The sequence below is a fragment of the Platichthys flesus genome, chromosome 10 (genome assembly GCF_949316205.1).
Source record: "Platichthys flesus chromosome 10, fPlaFle2.1, whole genome shotgun sequence".
Lineage (NCBI taxonomy): Eukaryota > Metazoa > Chordata > Actinopteri > Pleuronectiformes > Pleuronectidae > Platichthys > Platichthys flesus.
The window spans coordinates 1,972,896-1,991,895 of NC_084954.1; the positions used below are offsets into that span (position 1 = coordinate 1,972,896).

A 19,000-nucleotide genomic window follows, 5' to 3' on the forward strand; every position below is an offset into this window, starting at 1 on the left:
AATGTATTATTTATATATCAATGTATTCATCTATTTATTTATTAATGAATCTATTCATTGATTTATCTATTTAAAAATATTTGTATTTATACATGTATTGTACTGTCGACTCACGTTGTCTTCTTGAAAGAATCCACAGAGGTAATCTAACATATAGGTTTTAGTCATTATTTAAAGTTTAAGCTTTTTATGTATATACTCTCTCACCAAAGCACCAGGAAATGCATATTCATGTCATCACAGGAATAATTGCACTGTAAACAAAAGAGTATACATGTAACTGTAGTGTTACAACGAGGAAGTGACTTGTGTATGTTTCTGTACAGATTGAGTGAAACTAATGATTTTTGATAACATAACGTAACATATAGTTTAATCTCGTCTTCATATTGTATCGATGAAAACAGTCAAACCTGAAGAATCTGGAGCTGATGAGGCTTCACACAGTACGACATCCTGCATTGATCCTTCACCACCTCTCACACATCATATCTTCAGACTCAGTGATCGAACCAACAGGCAGGTCGTTCACAACTTATCCTTAAATCTGTAGAAGCGCTCTGGGCCTGTGTTTTATAACAACGCGCAGGAAGCCGTGAACAGACCTGATACTGTCGCAGCGTTTATGTAATTGTGTTTCCGGTGAACAAACTGCTACAGGGGAAGCGCCTCCTAAATTCAGACTATTTTCCAGAGTGATTACGAGAAAGACTCCGACTGAGAAAAATCAATTTAACAGCTAAAAACGTCTTCATCATTTTTGTCTCCAAGTGAGCAGTGGAAATATCGCTGGAGCTGAAGGGGAACCGACCGAATCCACCACACATTAAAGATAACAGGAAAAAAAGAGACGGATTAGAAAACAGACAAATCTCCAATTAGATTTGATTGTTTTTTTTTAATTCTTGGTAATTAATTTACAAAGGAAAAAGCAAAACACAGAAACACACAGTAAAAGACTTGACAGGGGAGAGAACAGTTTAGGATCCGGAGGCAGGAGAGCTGGTTTTCTTCTTGCTGTGTCGAACAGTCGTCCACATGTTGGTCAGGGCGACTCGGGCCATGAGCAAAGTGATGGTGAAGTTCCGTCGGTACCATTCCCTGGAAATGAAAAAGAGAATTAGAAGAAAGTGATTATCACATTAACTAACTCCGTCATCATTTCTCAAACAAAGTAATGATTTTAGATAATATTTGCAGATATCAGCCACTTAACAGAAGGTTTCATGTGTAATATGTAACTTTTAACTCAATATTTGGGCTTCACTTTATGCTTTATGCTTTATTCTTTAAAAGAGAAATGTCTTGTTTTATATTGACTGACACTTTGAAGGGGTATTTTGGTTTTGTTCAACCAGGGCCCAGGTTCATTGACATCCAGTAAAATCCCAGTTCCACTCTCCTGCTCCCTCACTCGTGTGTCCACCTCCGTCTTCCTGCTTTAGCCCGAGTGTTAGAGACTTGACAGTGAGACGCCTCGTTGAGTAGGACATGGGTAATGATGCCAAACTCTTAGCAAACACCCAGAATCACAACTTGTGCCTTTAACACCATCTCCGTGTCTCTGCTGCCGACAGAGACGATCTCCTGGACCGATTCTAAATGTGTTTTTGTAAGAACCATTCATCTACACACCCACATTCATAAACCAACGCATGAAAAGTAAAGTAAAAGTTTGGAAGCTGGTAACCTTGTACATGAACAACAGTGCAGACAGATGGTTTGAATGCTGATGAACAATGTAACAAAGGTTTGTTGTTTTGGAAGATTCAAGTTCAACCTGAGACAATAACTGAGACGACAAGGACACAGTTGTGCAAACAAAAGTAAAAAACCCACACATCCACACAACTGAAATCAGGTGAACAGGTGGTGTGTGTGTGTGTGTGTGTGTGTGTGTGTGTGTGTGTGTGTGTGTGTGCCTGTTTTGTGTGTGTGTGTGTTTGTGTGGGCAGGAAACTTAGTTGCTACAGTGTAAGACGACGTCAGTTAAAGCTCAATGCACCCATGGAGGGGGACGGACCCGTTCACCCGGCTGCACCACGAGAGACACTCGGCTGCAACACAACTCACTTGTTGTAACTCATGTGTCGTGTTCTGTTATTGTCCAGGAACATTTTGTAGAACACCGCCATTTCCTCTGAGTTGAGGCATCGCCGTTTTCCTGGGTGAGAGAGAGAAAGAGAGAGAGAGAGAGAGAGAGAATTTGTTTTACTCTCACTTAGAAATCAACAGCTTCACCGTGTGTGTGTGTGTGTGTGTCTGTGTGTGTGTGTGTCCTCACCTTGCTCATCACGCACAGTCAGGCCTTTTGTCTTCAGTTGTGACGTGATGAAAGAATCTCTGTCCTGCAGAGAGAGTAAAAATATGAGATCTTAACACATTTCAATAGATTTTACCACAAACAAAAAGTCAACAGCAAACACTGATCTGTTCAACCCTAATGTGTCGGATTGTTCAGCAGAGGAATGTCTTCTACCGAGGATCACAAACATTCTCGGTGTGTTGGTGTTTCCAAACTGTCTTTAGAATATCTGGTGGTAAATACGCTCAAATTCCTTCGGGAGTTTTGAACTTTAATCCTTTATATAAGGAACTTTTTTTAATTTAAATATTCATACAGATTCTGATTCTAACAGATGTGATGAGGTGCATTAGAGTCCTGTTGCGTGGTGCTGCTCTCTGCTGGTGAAAATAGGAACTTTACTCCATAAAAGAACAGATTAAACCTCCTTCCTCACACTTTATTATTAACGATGAAGATGAGAAAGTTATTGACATTCATTACTTTTCACCCCATTTTTTATATCATCAACTAACGAATAAAAACCAAACTAGTTGGAAACATGAACACTTGAAAAACACCAGAGTGAGAAGAACCACCTGAAATGACAGAAACTATGTTGTTTGATAAGCATTTTGACTTTTTAGTTTGGTCCCTGTCCCGTCCACTAACATGGAGGAGGCAAGGTTTATGACCTTTACTGCAGCCAGCCACCAGGGGGGGATGGAGACACTAAAGATGTATTTTCTAACAGAAATAGAGAAAGCCTCTTCACCTTGTTGAAGGCGATGTTCTGCTTGGCCCAGAACTCGTGGTTCCAGTCCTCCGTCTCCTGCCGGAGGTTCCTCAGACGTCTCTGCAGCTCCGACTCGTTCTCGGCAATGTGGTAAACGATGGGCCGCAGGTTGGACAGAGGGTTGGGTGGACCGATCCAGTCGCACGTGGAGCTGGGTGGAGGTCTGAAGATCGATCTCTGCATAAGGAGCAAAAGGAAAATAACGTCAGTGCTGCAACTATTGTTTGTTTCCATAATTAGTTACTGGTTTGTTGAAGATAAATCTTCTCTCAGCTTCCCACAGGATGTTTTTAGATGTCTTGTGTTGTCAGTGTAAAACCTAAAGATGATCTAAAACGGAAAATAATCAAACAATTCCTCAAAACTCCACCGGATGTTTTCAAGTAGCTTTTTGTGTTCAACCTACAGCACGAAAACCAAAGATATTCAGTTTAACTAAGATGAAAGACTTGAAACATTAGAATCCCCATATTTTGATCATTGTGATCATTTCTTTTATTCCCTTTAAATACATTAAATATAACGGTCATAAAGGGTTTATGACTGAAAGCCAGGGAGTCGCTCTGTAAACGTCTGTGTGAGTTAGAGGAACGTGTCATTCAGATAGATAACAGTTTTAGTTTGAGCACAGACGGAGGTCACGTGGCTTTAGAAAGCAGCTGTGCCACAGAAGCTTATCAGGTCGGGCCAGACTGAACGATGAGAGGAGCAGCGAGGAGGAGAACACGCTCCCACACACCAGAACCACCGAGGTAAGAACATCTTCAGATTTACTTAAACCTCAGGGGAAAATAATGTGAGGAGAAAAACACAGCTTCTCAAATTACAGCATCAATTCACTGACACTAATGAAGCAGGTGAATCACTTCCATATCAATATCTATCCATTATTACTTCAGCTCCGCAAACTGAGACTGTCTGTTTTTGTTGTTTTGATTGAAAAACACAAAACACCCATTTTACTTGTTAAGTGTTTATAAGCTTGAACTTGTTACTGCTCTGAGTCTTAAATCAGGAGGCAACTGGATTCGTAATAGAGTAAATAAATAATATATTCGTAGTTAAACAACATTTGCTTTGTCATTATGAGCTGTTGAGTGTAGCTAGAACAAACGTTCTTGCTGTTATTCTTAAGAGGTCAATTCCCGAAACATGAAATGCATATGAAATTTAAAAGTGAATAATCACCTTTGAAAGGTCCAGAGAGAGTGAAACACATGAAGATGTTTGTTCCAGTGTTTCCAAACACATGAGTAGAATCATTATTTCAATTAAAACCCTTCAAATCAGTTAATTTGAGTAAAGCAGGAAATCATTCAACACATCACAGACCTGACCAACATGCATGCAGCTCACACACACACACACACACAATTACACACATGTGAACAGCCTGTGAGCCAGCAGCTGTGTGATCTACGACTTGATAAATGCATCAACACATTATTAATAACCATCAAACCAACCTTAGGAGCTGTTCCCTGCTGTGTTTTGTGCTGGGAGCTGCAGGATCGACTGGTCCCAGTTGAGAGAGCCGCAGACCGGAAGCTCCTCCAGGTTAAACTCCGCCTCGCGCTCACTGAACACATGTTAGATGATAACAACATGGAACTATGATATTAATATGATTTATAAGAGGTTGTTGTTGGTCCTCGGATCACACAGTGCACGTCCTTCTGTGCACGACCCGACGAGCGGTCACGTGGATCCGGCAGGAAACAGAGGTGCGCTCGGTAACCTCACCAATACGCTCCGGATATAACAGCTCGGGCGGGGTCTTTTTAAAACAACATATCGCATTATATTTATCCTTACTATGTTTATTATATAGTTTATTACAATGTTTTAACATGTATATGTATTCCATATGATATCATATTTCTTTATTACTACAAGACAAGCCAGTGTTTACATGTAATGCATTTAAATATTTTCCTCTAACATTTTGAATATATATAATAGTACATCACTTATTATGTATCTATAATACCACAAGACAGGGCAGTTTATAAATATAAAAATATGCATTTAAATATTGAATATGACCTAGTAATAGTATCAGAAATACACAACACTCGAGTAGCTACGAGTACTTGAATTCTAGCTACGTGACAAACGGTGCGGCAGCATGAGAAAATGAAGCGCACCCAATGTTGGACAACCAAAACCTACCGTTGGATCCACTTAAGACGCAACAGCCGCGACCAAACACGGTTAATTCTGTTTTTATATTCACTGTTGTTCGAGTTGTCAAGTTCAATTAATACATATTCACTGTTTCGTGGTAGCGGAGTCGAACAAACGTCCTGAAACCGCTTTAGTGTAGAGTTGCTGGGCTCAGACGAACTCCGTGTTAGTTCAGCCCGTGAGTAAAGTAACTCCTCTGGAAGGTGGCTAGGTGAGCTAATGTTGATCTCCCCCCGGAGGAGCTGCGCACTGTCCGGCTGCGGGTCCGATGGCTGTGCGGTGGTTGTGCAGGTAAGACCCAGTTTGTTAAAGTGACTGGAATGTGTGTGTGGACGGTGGGAACCAGGCCGGAGTGATTTGGGGAAGGTGGGGCCCGAGTCAGGTGATCCCCGGCCGGCTAGCTTCACTACACACAATAGCCTCGACGCGGAGCGGCCAGCGGAGGAAGAGCCGGACACGTCCCCGCGTCCCCGGGTCTGATTTGTGGGTTTAGACCGTGTGCGGGACTCGGTGAAGTGTGTGTTTATTCAGTAAGTTGTGTGGAAGCGGAGGAAGCGGCGGTGGGAGGGGCGACCCCAGCACCAGCCCCGTCGCAGTCAGTCATCCAGGCGGGCGGGCAGCCAGTCGGGCGGTGGGTGCTGAAGCTGACCGGAGCCCCGTCACCACCGGAGACTCGGACCTTCGTCCCCGAGCAGCCGCCCTGCCGCCGCCGGCCCATGGGAACAGACCTCCGCCACAATGTGCGCGAATGTATTCGGAGTTTTGAAAAGGTGAGCACCGGGCTGCAGGGGCGTGTGTGGGGGGGCGGCAGCGGCCGGAGATGCTGCGTGAGATCGGGGAGGTGTTGGCTGAGGGGATGCTGCAGAGCTGGAGGGTTCCTCTCCCCCACCGGCCCGATGCCCCGGGCCGACATAATGCGCAAAGCGGGGCCGGTGCATGCAGCCTGGAGCCCGGGGGAAGGAGTCTGATCACCCCGGGGAGAGGAGGTCTGATCCGGGGGTGTCTCCTGCTCCTTCCAGCCTCCTCTGCCGGGTGCTCAGCTCCACTTGACTGGCTCCTGGCCCCAGTCTCTGCCAGGCTGGGAGAGGTTTTACTGGGATTATCCTAATAAATGCTCAGATTTGGGAGCTGTGGCCCAGCATGCGTTCATCCACTGTGCTGGAGGTGCCCAGCCCCGCTCCGTGTTACATAAAGGAGCTCCAGGAGATGCTGATACATGATCCTGTCTGTAGTGAGGAGTGTTAATGCTGCTGTGGAAAACTAATCATCATATCGTGAGCTGCAGAATTTATATGCATCAACCCCACCGAGCTCCAGGGGCCTCGGCCTTCGTGCACCCTCTCCCTCCGAGACGTGCTTCACGTCCTGTGTTGCTGTGCAGCTTCTGTGTGGAAAGAGAAGTTCACTGTGGTGTCACCGGGCCTCTGGAAGGAATAACCTCAGTAACACAGGATTCCTCCACGTCAGGGGCCATGAAGAGGGGCCAATTATATGACCCACAGATCAAGCACATTGTGTTCTTCATAATATAGCTTATGTGACTTCTTCCCATATTGCTATATGTATGATTATGATTGTTAGTAGGTGACAGGACGTGAGCACCTCAGGGGCCAATCAGATTTTAGAAATCTGACCCTGGATCCACCCAGAGCTCCGTTCTTCAGATCTGTTGTCAGTTGTTTGAGGGTTGATCCTTATTTAAGTCGATTTATTGATCCTGATCGGTCTCTTCATATCAAGTATCTGTCAACAAGCCGGTCCAGTGTTTGAGGTTGCTTATTTTTATGCCTCTGTGCTGGTGACAGTCGTGGCCTGAGGTGACTGTTTTTGGGTTGTCTGTCTGTCTGTCTGTCTGTCTGTCTGTCTGTCTGTCTGTCTGTCTGTCTGTCTGTCCCTTCGTCTGTGGACGTCCTGTCAACACCCTGAAGCGATGTCTTCTAATTTGGCTTCATTGTTCACACGGACTGTATAAGATGTTTGTGGTTAAAGGTCAAAAGTAAAGGTCACTGTACGACTCTCGACCTCTCAAGCAAGACACAAATATGGAGGCACGGGTGACGTTTTTAAAGCAACATCCGATTTAGTCCGTTTGCAGATTGTCCCTAAAAGACACAAAACGATCACATGAATACACAAAAGTTAAAGAATACAACTACAAACCGATGCAGTCGACTACAGATTCCTGTCCCACTGACACAACCCTCCTCTGTAATACAACAGAACTGTTTATAACAATGGTCGACATGACAGCTGCTCTAATGTGAAGCCAAATCTCTGAGAGCGCCCTCTGGTGGCTGGGTGCAGTGTAGGTCATAAACCCTGCCTCCTCCATGTGAGCAGATGAGACATGGACCAAACTAAAAAGTTAAAATTGTTCTCAAAGACGGTTTCTGTCACATTAGAGAGTTTTAGGGTTCAAGAATCCATTTTCCGGTATGTGTTGTTTTAACTTATTATTTTAATGATATAAAAAACAGGGTTAAACTTCATTATCAGCCGAGACTGACTCCTGATTGGTTGAGGGCGCGTGTCAGCGGTGATGGGATCACCAAAACCACATGAAAATACCAGATATGTGTGTGTGGGGGGGGGTGCTTGTTCACAATGGCGTGTACAGCAGCAGAGGCCCAGTGGTCTTAGTACTAATACGTCACATGAACACTTCTATGGAGGGATCAGCTGATTGTTTTTCACAATTAATCTGTAAATTATTTCGTAAATGAAATGTTTCCAGAGCCCAAAATGACACTTTCAAATGTCCAAGCTGTGAGCTAGAGAAGCTGATTTTAAAGAAAAGTAATAATTCAACCGTATCCCTGTTGTTATTCTGACTAAGAGGTGAGACTCTGCTGCGGGTGAGTCGTGTGGAACTGGGAGTTGTCATCTCTCGGCTCGAGGAACCTGTGACACACTTCACTCGGCTGTGAATCTTCAGGCGGAGATGCAACCGACTGTTTCATATTTTTGGGTGTTGGTCAGACGCATTGATTTTTTTCTCCTCTGTGTTTCAAAAAACCAGATCGGCAGGCAACATCTTTTCTTACTGGGATTAGAGAGCTATCACCAGCGAGCCCGATGGCAACACACAGCCCTGCTCTGAATGGTTGTCATGTGGGTGTTGGCAAATGTAGGTTAACCTCATTCATGGTCTTGGATGATCCTCAGGAGAAAATCTCATTTGTTCCTCACTTGTCTTTAGGTGAATTGTTTTTCAGTTGATCTGAAGTTAATAGGAAATAAGAGCAGACTCCACAAAAAGAGGCGAAGGTCAAAGGGAGACTTTAGATTCAGGAGAAGCTCTGGCAGCGTTTAACCGCAGTGTGTTTGTGGGATGTTGTCGTCACTGTATTCTGCATATTGACACTAAACACAGTCTTGGTTCTAGAGATCGCAGGGTTGGAATTGTGGGTGGGTGGAGGTTTAAGACTTGAATCTTTGCAAAGAAGGGAAAACCAAACGTGGTGTCGTGGGCGAGGACACGTTTAGAAATCTTTAAACGAGAATATTGGCTGCCTCCTTGCGTTGTTGTTTGTCTGTGAGCAATCATTGTTCGTGGCTTTAGTGTCGGTTCAGTGGTTTTCAGTGACCTGGTACTGGAGCTCACATTCCGACAGCACGCTCAGCTCAGCAGCTTCTGTCCCAACTCATCAGCTTTTGTGTTTCCACGCAGTGACCCTTCAATCATGGGACAAATTAGTAATAAATATCTCACCAACGTTTATTCTAAATATTGCATTTTAATAGATAACGTCTCCCTAAGTGGTTCATGGGTCGGACAGGTTTCTGATCTGACTTCTGTAACTGGATTTCTTACAAGCGGGAACCTCCCTGCACAATACACTGTGGTTCGACCAATCAGAGGAACTTCTGGAAGCTGGGGGCGTGTCCGGTCGCTCTGAAGTGTAAATCATAATGGAAAATGGTTAAACAGCAAATTACAATAAGTTGTGTATTAAGGTTGTCACATAACAGCTTTAAATTCTCACCTTTACAACAATGTCATAAAAAGCTGAACATTATGTTCATGGTTGAATTGATAGCAGTTAGGTGTGGCTGCGTACGGTGTTCCTCTGCCACTGGTACCAGCTGATAACTGAATCCCAGTGCCGATAGTGCAACTGACAGGTCATTTTAAACCGTAAATCATCCGGTGCTCATAACATGCCTTGATCACAGGTCTGTAAAAATTCATCCAGCAGCACCTTCTGAACACGGTCTCTTTATCATCATGTGGTTTGTGTAGAACGATGAATATTGGCTGCTGTGATGTTAAAGAATCCAGTACCGTTCAGACTCTAATCCCAGTTTGACTAAAAAGCTTCGAGGAATTAGGAGCAACAAAGCCGGCGTGTCAGGATCAGTTTCCAGTCGGATGAAACCGTTTTTCTTTCCTCGGCACATGTGGTAATATTTCTGGAGCCCGGCACAGCAGTGGAGCATCAGGACTGCTCACACTGAAGATGGATTATTTTCATGTTTAATGACTCTTTGGCCCCGAGGCTGGAGAGACTGTTGAGATTCAACACTTTATTCTCTGCTGGTGGTTTTTTTACATGAATCTGAATCTTCATTCACCACAGTGGTGATGTCCAAATGTTATGTGTTATTAACATAACTAAAGATATCAGACTAAATGTTGCACAAAAGATCATTTACAAAAAATTCATATGCACCTCTCATGACTTCATCCTCTCACCTTGGATTGTCATATCATGAAACTCTTGCTGCTCTGTTACAAAGCTTTCTTATCTTGTGTTGTGAACATAAGATAAGAAAGAATTTATCAACTGTCTGTCGGGACCTTAGGACTCGTTTCCAACTGATACAACAACTAGCCCAACAGAGTTAATCCCCACCTGTAGCTGCAGGGGGCGCTGTTGCTCAGTCAAAGTTACATAGTGTTGCTTTAAGTAGCGTGTGAGAAATCAAGGTGTTTTGGTCCAGACCCTCTGTTGTGAATTCCTCTGGACTCGGTGGAGACTCTAAACGTTTGGCTGGAGCTGCTGATGTCTCTGATCTGCTCGGGCAGGGATCCAGACATTAGTTGGAGGTTCTCTTCATCTGCTGGATGAAGAGAAACGTTTCATGTGATCCAGCCAGTCGAGGTCTGTGGACAAAGAAGTGAGCTCTACTCAGTTTCTGATTTGTTGCTCTTTGTCCTAACCTCCTGCCGTGTTGCCTGTTTTCCAGCTTGTTTGGGAAGCCCTTTGATGGCGGGAAGAGAATGGACCATGGTGGCCCTCCGCAGCATCAGCATCCGATGGAGCAGCAGCAGCAGTCGTACAATGCGCAGCACCCTGCCATGATGCGTCTGTACGAGGTCCAGAAGCAGGTGGCGTCTCTGGGGCCTCAGGTCTGCACCTTCAGCGGCCTGCAGAACGACAGAGACTACAAGCGTCTGGAGCGGGAGCTGACCCGGCTGCTGCTGGACGTGGACCAGGTGGACACCGAGGGCAAACCGGAGCTGCAGGGGGCCCGGAAGAGAGCGGCGCAGGAGGTGGAGGGCCTCCTGAGGTACCTGGAGGAGAACGCCACGCACCCGTCCCGTGTAGCCATCGAGGAGCTGAGCAACGAGGCGCGGCAGCTGGTGGACGACCGCGTGGTGGCCCCTCAGCGCGTCGGGGGGGTGGCTGAGATAAACGACGAGCTGGTGGAGGCCCTGCAGCAGCTGGTGCTGAGGCTCACCCAGGTCAAGACCGAGGGGAGAGTGCCGCTCCGCAAAGCCCGGTACCGGGCGCTGACGCGTCTGTGTGCCGTGCAGGACGTGGTGGAGGGGCGCACGCAGCAGCAGACGCTCTCGCTGCCGCTGTCGGGGGAAACCCACGAGGCCGTGAACCGCATCAACCAGGTGATGGTGAAGGTGAGCGTGGCCCGCAGCCAGCTGGTGGCCCTGCTGATGGGCCTGAGTGGGAGGGACAGCTGCGCCCATCTGTCACGCATCCTGACGGAGATGCAGGTGGAGCTGGACGCTCTGGACGTGTCCGGGAACGCAGCGATCAGAAACTACCGGAAGCAGGTGGTGGAGGAGATAAATGGTCTGCTGAAACATCTGGACCTGGAGGGGGAAGGAGACGACACGCGCAGGTAGGAAGAAAGAATCAAGTCCACAAGACTTCAACTGTTTAAGATCGTTTCATTATTGTTCCATATGCAGATTAATGATCCATTTGATGTTATAACAAAAAATTAATTAACTTAATTTGTCAACACAAGCAGTTTGATATAAATCATCTTCTTTTCATATCATTAACAAACATTAATGCCAATATCACTGTCCTTAGGTTCATGGTTTCAAATGTGACTAGTTAGTTAATATTGTCTGGCAAATAAATGATCTGGCCTCAGCTTCAGTTTTCAAAAGAGACGCGAGCAGTTAGTTCTCTAAACTTGAGTCTTCTGAAGTCTTATATCTTCCCTGTTGTTCTCATTCAGATACGAGCTGGGTCACAACAACTCCATCCGTGAGATCGAGAACGTGCGAGCTCACGTGTCCCACCTGCGAGAGGGGATCCTGCGACACTGTGCGATGGGCGATCTCAGCTTCAGACCCAAGGCCGAGCTGCAGAGCCTCCTCACGCACCTGGACCAGGTGGACACGGCCAAGAACCCTTGTATCCGAGAGGCCCGGCGCCGCGCTGTGGTCGAGGTCCAAGCTATCGTCACCTTCCTTGACCTCCGCGAGGCCCTGGTCTGCCGCCAGCCGGGCCACACCGAGCACCCGTCCCACCGGGCCGTGTGGCAGGTCCTGGGCAACCTCTCGGACCTCCAGGCCCAGGTGCTGGGCTTCGACGGCAAGAGGGTCGACAAGAACTACATGATCCTGGAGGAGAACCTGACCAAGCAGCTGCTGTCCCTGGACGCCGTGGACCCGCAGGGCGACGAGACGGCCAAGGTGGCGCGGAAGCAGGCGGTGAAGTTTGCCCAGAACATTCTCAACTACCTGGACATGAAGACAGACGAGTGGGAGTATTAACTGAGTCAGGAACGTGGATCCCAGGGCAGGAATGAGAGGAGCTGATGTGTAAATACAGAAAACTGACCTTATCATTCCAGAGGCTGTAAATATATGGACTCAAATCCCCAGAATGCAAAGCAGCAGCGCTTCTCTTTCGTCTCTTTGTGAAAGTCGTGGCTGATCCTGCTGAGAAGGAAACTTCACACAACTCCTTTTGTGAAACACAAACATTCTTTTGTGCTATTGGACATTTTCTCTTCAAAATCTCGTGTGTGTGTGAGTCTTCGTCATTGTCGTTGTGTATTTGACGTGTGTGTTTGTTGAACCTGCTGCCAACGCACTACATAACGCCTGTTCCACAGCTCGCACCCCCCAGACTGGACCTGATCTTGATTCAGTTGCTAATGAACTCTGTGACCCAATTACAGAGAACCGGGCCCGGCCCAGTACAGGTTACCTGTTGGGACTGGGCCCATTTTAAATTTCTATAATGTCAAATTTGACATTTTCTGGTTTATTTTGCTGCAGTTTGTGTTGAAATCAAATCTGGAAACAAGTTGAATCTTCAGCCGAATGTTCTTTGAAGTAATTGAAGCGAAGTTTGGACAAAAGAGTCATTTCAGAAGTCAAGTTTGAAAAGTGCAGGCGGTTTGAACAGAGACGAGAGCGAGAGAGAGAGAGAGCGAGAGAGAGAGAGAACAGTGGGATTATTGATGTAAGGTCATCCTCCGCTCCCGTGTGACCTATTTATCTCCTCGCTGGTTCGGCTCTCGCACACACGACTGTGACGTAAACCCGACCGACCACGGCTGACGTGGAGAAACGCTCAACTGACAAATAAACCGGGAGCAGAAGCAGCGATAAAGTTCCAGGAAACTAAAATCCATGTTTTAATCTGGTGCAGCCGCCGCCCATCAGCTCTGAACAGGAAGTCTGAAAAGATAAAAATACAGTTCCACCCGCTGCTTGTGTTGCCGTTAGTCTGTAGTGTGTTCTCTAATGTTTGTTGTGACTTTGTGCGATCGCGTTGTTCTATAAATGGATCAGAGAGACGGGAGAGGAGGGGAAAATGTGCTGCTGCTGCTTCAGGTTCTTTTTTGTTTCTACCCACTGCTGTCGGCCGACTGAGGACGGGGAGCGTCCCTGTGGAGAGGAAGAGGAAGAGGAGGCTGTGAGGAAGAGGAGGCTGTGATGTCCACTGGATTGACACATCAAGGCTGAAGCTCGCAGTGTCCTGTGTGGGAGAGACGAGTGACGGTGATCGCAGTCGACTGAGTCTTCTAGAAACTGGATGGAGCTGCTGGTGCAGAGGGATCGGGGGGGGGGGACTGGGAGAGGAGTCCAAATCTCTGTGCCTTTATTTTCACCCTTCTCTTGGAACTGGGTTTGTGTAACAGCAGCTTTGTGGTGCAGCGACTGAACAAAGACCAGGCAGCTGTGTGGAGGAGGGCACCTTGGCCGTTACCGCCACCAGACATTTGCACTACTTGTCCGAAATTTAGTCTTTTTGCAAATCAGTATTTACTCCCCAGATATCGGTGGTGGTATTGTTGTTGTTGTTGTTGTTGTCGACTGAGGACGCGTCTCGTAGCAGGAAGCAACACGAGTCACTTTGTGCTGACACACTGCAAACAGCCTCCCTGAGAACAATCAGACGACCACAACTGAAACGGCTCATCAGCTGAATGTAGAACTTCCCCAGAACGCTGACTTACCTCTGCCTCCTCCCTCCACCAGTGACAACTGGGAGTTGCCCCTCGTGAGTAACAGGAAACCAGCAGTAAACAGATCAAATGAGATAAAGAAGTTCATCTTCAGGGCAAATTTACAAAAAACAAACTAATCCGGAAGAAACCAGATAACTAGAAAGTCCTGGTCTCAATTCTAAGCAATAATAGTGACCCCCCCCCCCCCAATAGATGAAATTCAAACATCTACTTTCCTAAGACTTCATCTACTGATGAAGACCCCGAGATTTAACAGAAACGTCCACAAAAGCAGCTTCATTGACTTTGAGCAGAAGATCTTTTTGGCTCCGGCCTCACTTTGCCACGTCAGCAGAGGAAACCTGTGGATCTCATCTGATCCCAGGTCAGCCAGCAAACGACAGAGAAGCTCAACTGACGCCAACATCTCTCAGCCGAGGAGACCGTTCATCAGCCGAGTGTCCTCCTGGTTCTGTGGGGGTGTGTGCAGCTCGCAGTGTGGACGATCACCAACAAGTCAAATGTCTTCATAGTTTCTATGAAACAAGTTGCTCAGATGTGATTTAAGACACAAATCATTTAGCTCCTTGTTGCCCTGTCGCCTAAAAGCCCCTGTACTTCACCGCTGGTTCAGTGAACTCCCACAGAACCTCCATTAAAGCTGCGTTTGGAAACGTTCTATGGCACAAAGCCTGCAGCTCCGCCTCCTGGTCGCAGCTCCGCCTCCTGGCCGCAGCTCCGCCTCCTGGTCACTGACTCAGACGGGGGAAACTAGATGAACCCATGTTGGTCGCCCGGCTGCTGTTGCAACAGATGCCATCTCACAGCGAACCTTATGCTCTCTCAAACCAAACCAACCCGAACACACCTTAAGTTCACATGCTCCTTTTTGTATGCAGTAAAAACATATATATATCAAATCAATATGTACATTTAGTACTGACAGTTCCCTCTGAACTCTGCTTCCTTCTCCAGCATCATTCTTCAGAAGAGTTTTACAGTGGAGAGAGAGAAACGCTCTTGTTCCGTCTCGTCCTCTCGAAGCCTCGGTTGTTGGTTTTAAATCAGTGTTGGTGAACGTTCTGGAAAACACACATTTATTATCTGTGGTTCATGAGGACAAACTCCAGAGGGAGCACGTCAGTGAAGCTCGGTTCTCTACGTGATGAAGTCGAGATGTTTGTGTCAGAAAGACGGAGCAACTAACTCACAGTGTTTGTTTAGAGACTCTAGATCCAAGCTACACAAACCTGTTTCACTTCTGAATTCATTGGGATTGTAATCAATACATGTTGTAAACTCTACAGCTGCAAAAAGCTATTATTACTTAATCTGTGAGTTAATTTCTCAATAATTCAATAAATCATATGGTCAGAAATATTAAGCCTTGAAACATCTTGTTTTTCATTTAAACCCTTAAATAATAATCAGTCAAATGTTTTATATGGATCGTTGTTCACTTGTCAAGCATCAGATACTCAAAATCTGAAAAGTATTTCTGAGAAGCTAAAAGTAGAGAATTGAAAATAATGAATTGTTTAACAAACTTTTCTTTTGGTCAACAAAATGATGCATTTACAGAAAAAGCATTTCAACTCTTCCATTATCCAAACAAGTTGATAATCACATGAAAATACCAAAACCAAAGTTGTATTAGTCCATGTTTCAATACTGGGTGACTTCTCACCTGAACGTTTGTAGGTTTAACGTCACAAAAACACCAAATATAATAATTAATAATCATTGAGTTTTCCCCTAAAACAACTGAACATGTTTAATACAATCAGGAGGAAATAGTCAATTTGTTGGGAACTATTTTCTCAAATTCAATGTGATGAAGGAGCTGCAGTTCATCGATGTGTTTTTAAGAGTTTTATAGTTTTAACAGAGCAGCTCTGTGACGCAGGAACAACAAATCAGACTTTATGAAACAGATGTTTGGTCTTTTAAGACATTTTGATTTGATCTAAAACCGTTTTCTCCTGATGTCAATATTAAATCTACCAAATGTGGATTCAGACAAACAATGGGCTCATCAAATATCATGTTCCTCCCTAATTTCAGTATCATGACAAAAATGATTCTGAAGAAGCCGCATCAAAAAGAAAAACCATATATTTATTCAGACCTGTTATCAGCTCAAATATTGTGGCGTCTTTACTCGCTGTCATTTCCCTCAACACTCGGCCGGACGCTAAAAGCATCTCGGGGTCGTCCGGCCTCTCGGTGGCACTGGAGTCCATTAGTGAGCAGGTTTAAAAGATTCAGATCCAGTTGTGTTACTTCTATCAGCCTTTTACCGGACGATGCTTTTAAAACCAAACAACAGGTCCGTGCGCTGAGTCACCTCCAGATTCAGAGGCTTTCAATATTAGATTTTCCTGCCCTGTGTTGAATGTAGTCACTGAGGAATGTGTTTGTCTGTATTTCCTTAAACCAAACTTAATCGTAACATCTCAAGGGACAAAGTGCGGAATCTGAAAACCTGGAATAATAACGGACCAAGATAAACATTGAGAATTGTAGAAAGTTACTAGAGGAACAAAAGTTCTTCCTTATGGAGAAAACGGTTATTTCATTTTATTTAAGAGCACTTCTTTGTTCCCGACTCCCTGTTGGTTATCATGCGCTGCCTTTCTCTCTGAGGATGACGAGTTTGCTCCGAGACAGGAAAGGTTTTCCTCTTCTTCCTCTTCCCAGAAATAGGTTTTCTTAAAAGGCCTTTACCTGCATTGATTGTGAAAGATTCTGCTGCTTCTCCTCCGAGACACGCTTGTACAAAAACATAACGACACTCCGAGGCTGAACAAATATTGTGTGAATGCTCCATGGATGGTTGTGTTTTAAATTTGTATTCTCACTGCAAAATAAAGACGACTCGTCTTCATCTGGGCTGGTGTTTCTTTTTTATTACTGAGTCTGGAACGTGTGCAGAGGAATCAACACGTTTCTATAAAAGGTGAAGAAATAAGTACTCAGGACTTTTTAAGAAAACCTTCAGTAGCACAACACAAACTCCCCCTCCACAGAATATAGTGTTTTAAATAGTGTTATTAAAGTTATATCTTTTCATGCTCTAATGTTCATCACTGTCCTCAGACTGTCCATCGCTGCTGCTCCTCTTTTCAGCCTCTGTCTCAAACACTTGGTTTTAGCTCCTGTCTCTTTAAGACCCCCCCCCCCCCCCCCCCTGTCACACTCGCTGCTAGGTGTGTATTATGCAGATGTAATGTACGAGAATAATACAGACTTCCCTCTGATTTGATCAATGGATCAATAGCCCTCTCCTTATTGATAACTTTTATGGAACAATTAAAAACAAAGGTTAACTTCCTACTCAATTATTTGTAAAAATGTGAATTAGAAAATATAGATATTAATAACATGTACTGATGGTCACACACCTTGTTTCAGATTATCACCTTAATGCTTAAATCAGAAAGTCATTCTACAGTTTTTCATATATATATATAAATATATATATATATATATTTTCCGATAAAGCTCATCCCACGACTCTGCCTCCAGAGTCCAGATATGTGAAACATCCAGAGTTCCTCCAGCAGCCGCCGGGACTCAGAGGTTCAACATGAGAACACTGAGCCGCTCACGTCTCCCAGCCGGTGACCACCAGGCCGCCTCCACCGGGACGCTCCATGCGTGGGATCACATGACCTTTCACACTGCAAGCGACCGAGATGGAGTCTCTCTCAGAGGACGCTCACGTCCGTCCTCAGCCCGAGGACACAGGGAGCAGAGCGGCTCAGCTCTGAGTGTTCAGATGTTTCTCACTCAGTGAAACAGAAACAGGCCGAACACAGTTTTCTGTCTGACAGATGCCAGATTGGATTCGGACGACTTGAGGGGTAAGAGGGTTTAATCTTCTTAATAATACTTAAATACTTAAGTGCTGGAACTAATGGACTTGTTAACGGACACAAACATAAAGATCCTTAATCCACATGTTTTATTGTATTTATCTTAAAGGCCAAACACTCAGAATAATGCATATTTATCTGCGTTAAATTCAAATTTATAGTTTTTTAGTTTCATAACAACATCACCGCTTAAATCCAAAGGATCAATAAACAAAGTGTGTCCAGTGGACAAACGGTTAAAGCACATGGTCGATGGTTTGATTCCCAGCCAGGGCATCTAGCTCCGTCCTTGTTTCCTGTCTCTCACCAGATCAATCAGACATAATCAGAAATGTCTAAAATAAGACATGAAACTGAGATGAAAACAAAACCTTTTTGAAATATGAATCTAATCTGAGGAGCTGGGAGATTTTCAATGAGTCATTCAGGAAGGAAGCGTTTAGAAGAAGGAAGGACACACCTCCAGATTCCTGTTCTGCTCCAGATCCTCCAGAGTCAGGAGGACCTGACATGTTTCAGGGGGAAATCTGTGTTGTGTAGCCACCAGGGGGCACCACATCCTCAGTCTGCAGTGGGCTGCTTAGCGCCCAACCCCCCCCCACCCCCCAGGGCAGATGGCAGTGGCGTGTTATAGATGTGTGAGGCCGTGTGATGCAACACGGAGGTTATAAAACACGACCTCAGCAGCGTCGATACGAGCAGCAGCCGGGACGTTAACGAGATTCTTTTCTGATTTGTCTGATTTGATGCTGCACACGATGCAAAGGTCACCGTCTGCAACCAGCAGCTGTACAACCCTCACAGGGTTCTCACAGGAAGCTGTGTGGAGTCAGATGTGGGGTGTGAGTTGTGGTTCCAGTGTCACATTTACACCAGAAGCTGCGACTCACACAAACCAGGCTGTTCTGATTCTGAGAGAGGTTCTGCTGCAACAACCGTCTTCATCACTGGATCCTGAGCAGCACCAGTTAGTGTCCAGGAATGTAACAACACAACTGCACAAAGCACCAGTGACAACACAATGTTCCAGTACCAACAGCTGAAGAACGATGAAGTCACCCAGTGGTTAAAGATCTGAACTCTATCTGTAAACAGGCTGATCCCAGTGAAGCACTGGTGAGAGGATTGTTTTTGCATGAATAACATGACCTCATTAGAGACTCACCAGGAACTCTCCCAACACAAACATCCAAC

The 19,000-nt window shown here is 45.3% G+C and overlaps 2 protein-coding genes across 4 annotated transcripts; one reads left to right on the forward strand and one right to left on the reverse strand.

The window, feature by feature from the left end:
• Positions 1-878: 878 nt before the first annotated feature.
• On the reverse strand, positions 879-4,835 carry LOC133961648 (cytochrome c oxidase assembly factor 8). The gene is made up of 5 exons (XM_062396897.1): positions 4,547-4,835; positions 3,060-3,257; positions 2,285-2,348; positions 2,074-2,164; positions 879-1,101 (listed from the first exon to the last, which is right to left on the reverse strand). The coding sequence occupies exons 1-5, from the start codon at positions 4,685-4,687 to the stop codon at positions 981-983; spliced, it is 615 nt and encodes a 204-aa protein (XP_062252881.1). The 5' UTR covers positions 4,688-4,835; the 3' UTR covers positions 879-980.
• Positions 3,784-16,815, forward strand: bag5 (BCL2 associated athanogene 5). Of its 3 annotated transcripts, none has more exons than XM_062396896.1 (3): positions 3,784-3,832; positions 10,458-11,351; positions 11,700-16,815. In XM_062396896.1, exons 2-3 carry the CDS (start codon positions 10,492-10,494, stop codon positions 12,238-12,240), a joined length of 1,401 nt encoding a protein of 466 aa, XP_062252880.1. In that variant the 5' UTR covers positions 3,784-3,832; positions 10,458-10,491; the 3' UTR covers positions 12,241-16,815. The 3 variants fall into 3 exon arrangements, with proteins under 3 accessions (XP_062252880.1, XP_062252879.1, XP_062252878.1); XM_062396895.1 differs by lacking the exon at positions 3,784-3,832 and adding an exon at positions 4,921-5,558; XM_062396894.1 differs by lacking the exon at positions 3,784-3,832 and adding an exon at positions 5,602-6,037.
• Positions 16,816-19,000: the final 2,185 nt, after the last annotated feature.

What these genes read in the sequence shown, in the direction of transcription:
- LOC133961648 (XM_062396897.1), bottom strand. Translation starts at nt 4,687, where the DNA reads ATGTTGTTATCATCTAACATGTGTTCAGTGAGCGCGAGGCGGAGTTTA. An exon ending in AGCAGGGAACAGCTCCTAAG is followed by an intron (nt 3,258 to 4,546) that starts GTTGGTTTGATG and finishes CTCCTTATGCAG; the next exon opens with AGATCGATCTTCAGACCTCC. An exon ending in CGACACATGAGTTACAACAA is followed by an intron (nt 1,102 to 2,073) that starts GTGAGTTGTGTT and finishes TTTCATTTCCAG; the next exon opens with GGAATGGTACCGACGGAACT.
- bag5 (XM_062396894.1), top strand. Translation starts at nt 6,006, where the DNA reads ATGTGCGCGAATGTATTCGGAGTTTTGAAAAG. An exon ending in GTATTCGGAGTTTTGAAAAG is followed by an intron (nt 6,038 to 10,457) that starts GTGAGCACCGGG and finishes CCTGTTTTCCAG; the next exon opens with CTTGTTTGGGAAGCCCTTTG. An exon ending in GAAGGAGACGACACGCGCAG is followed by an intron (nt 11,352 to 11,699) that starts GTAGGAAGAAAG and finishes GTTCTCATTCAG; the next exon opens with ATACGAGCTGGGTCACAACA.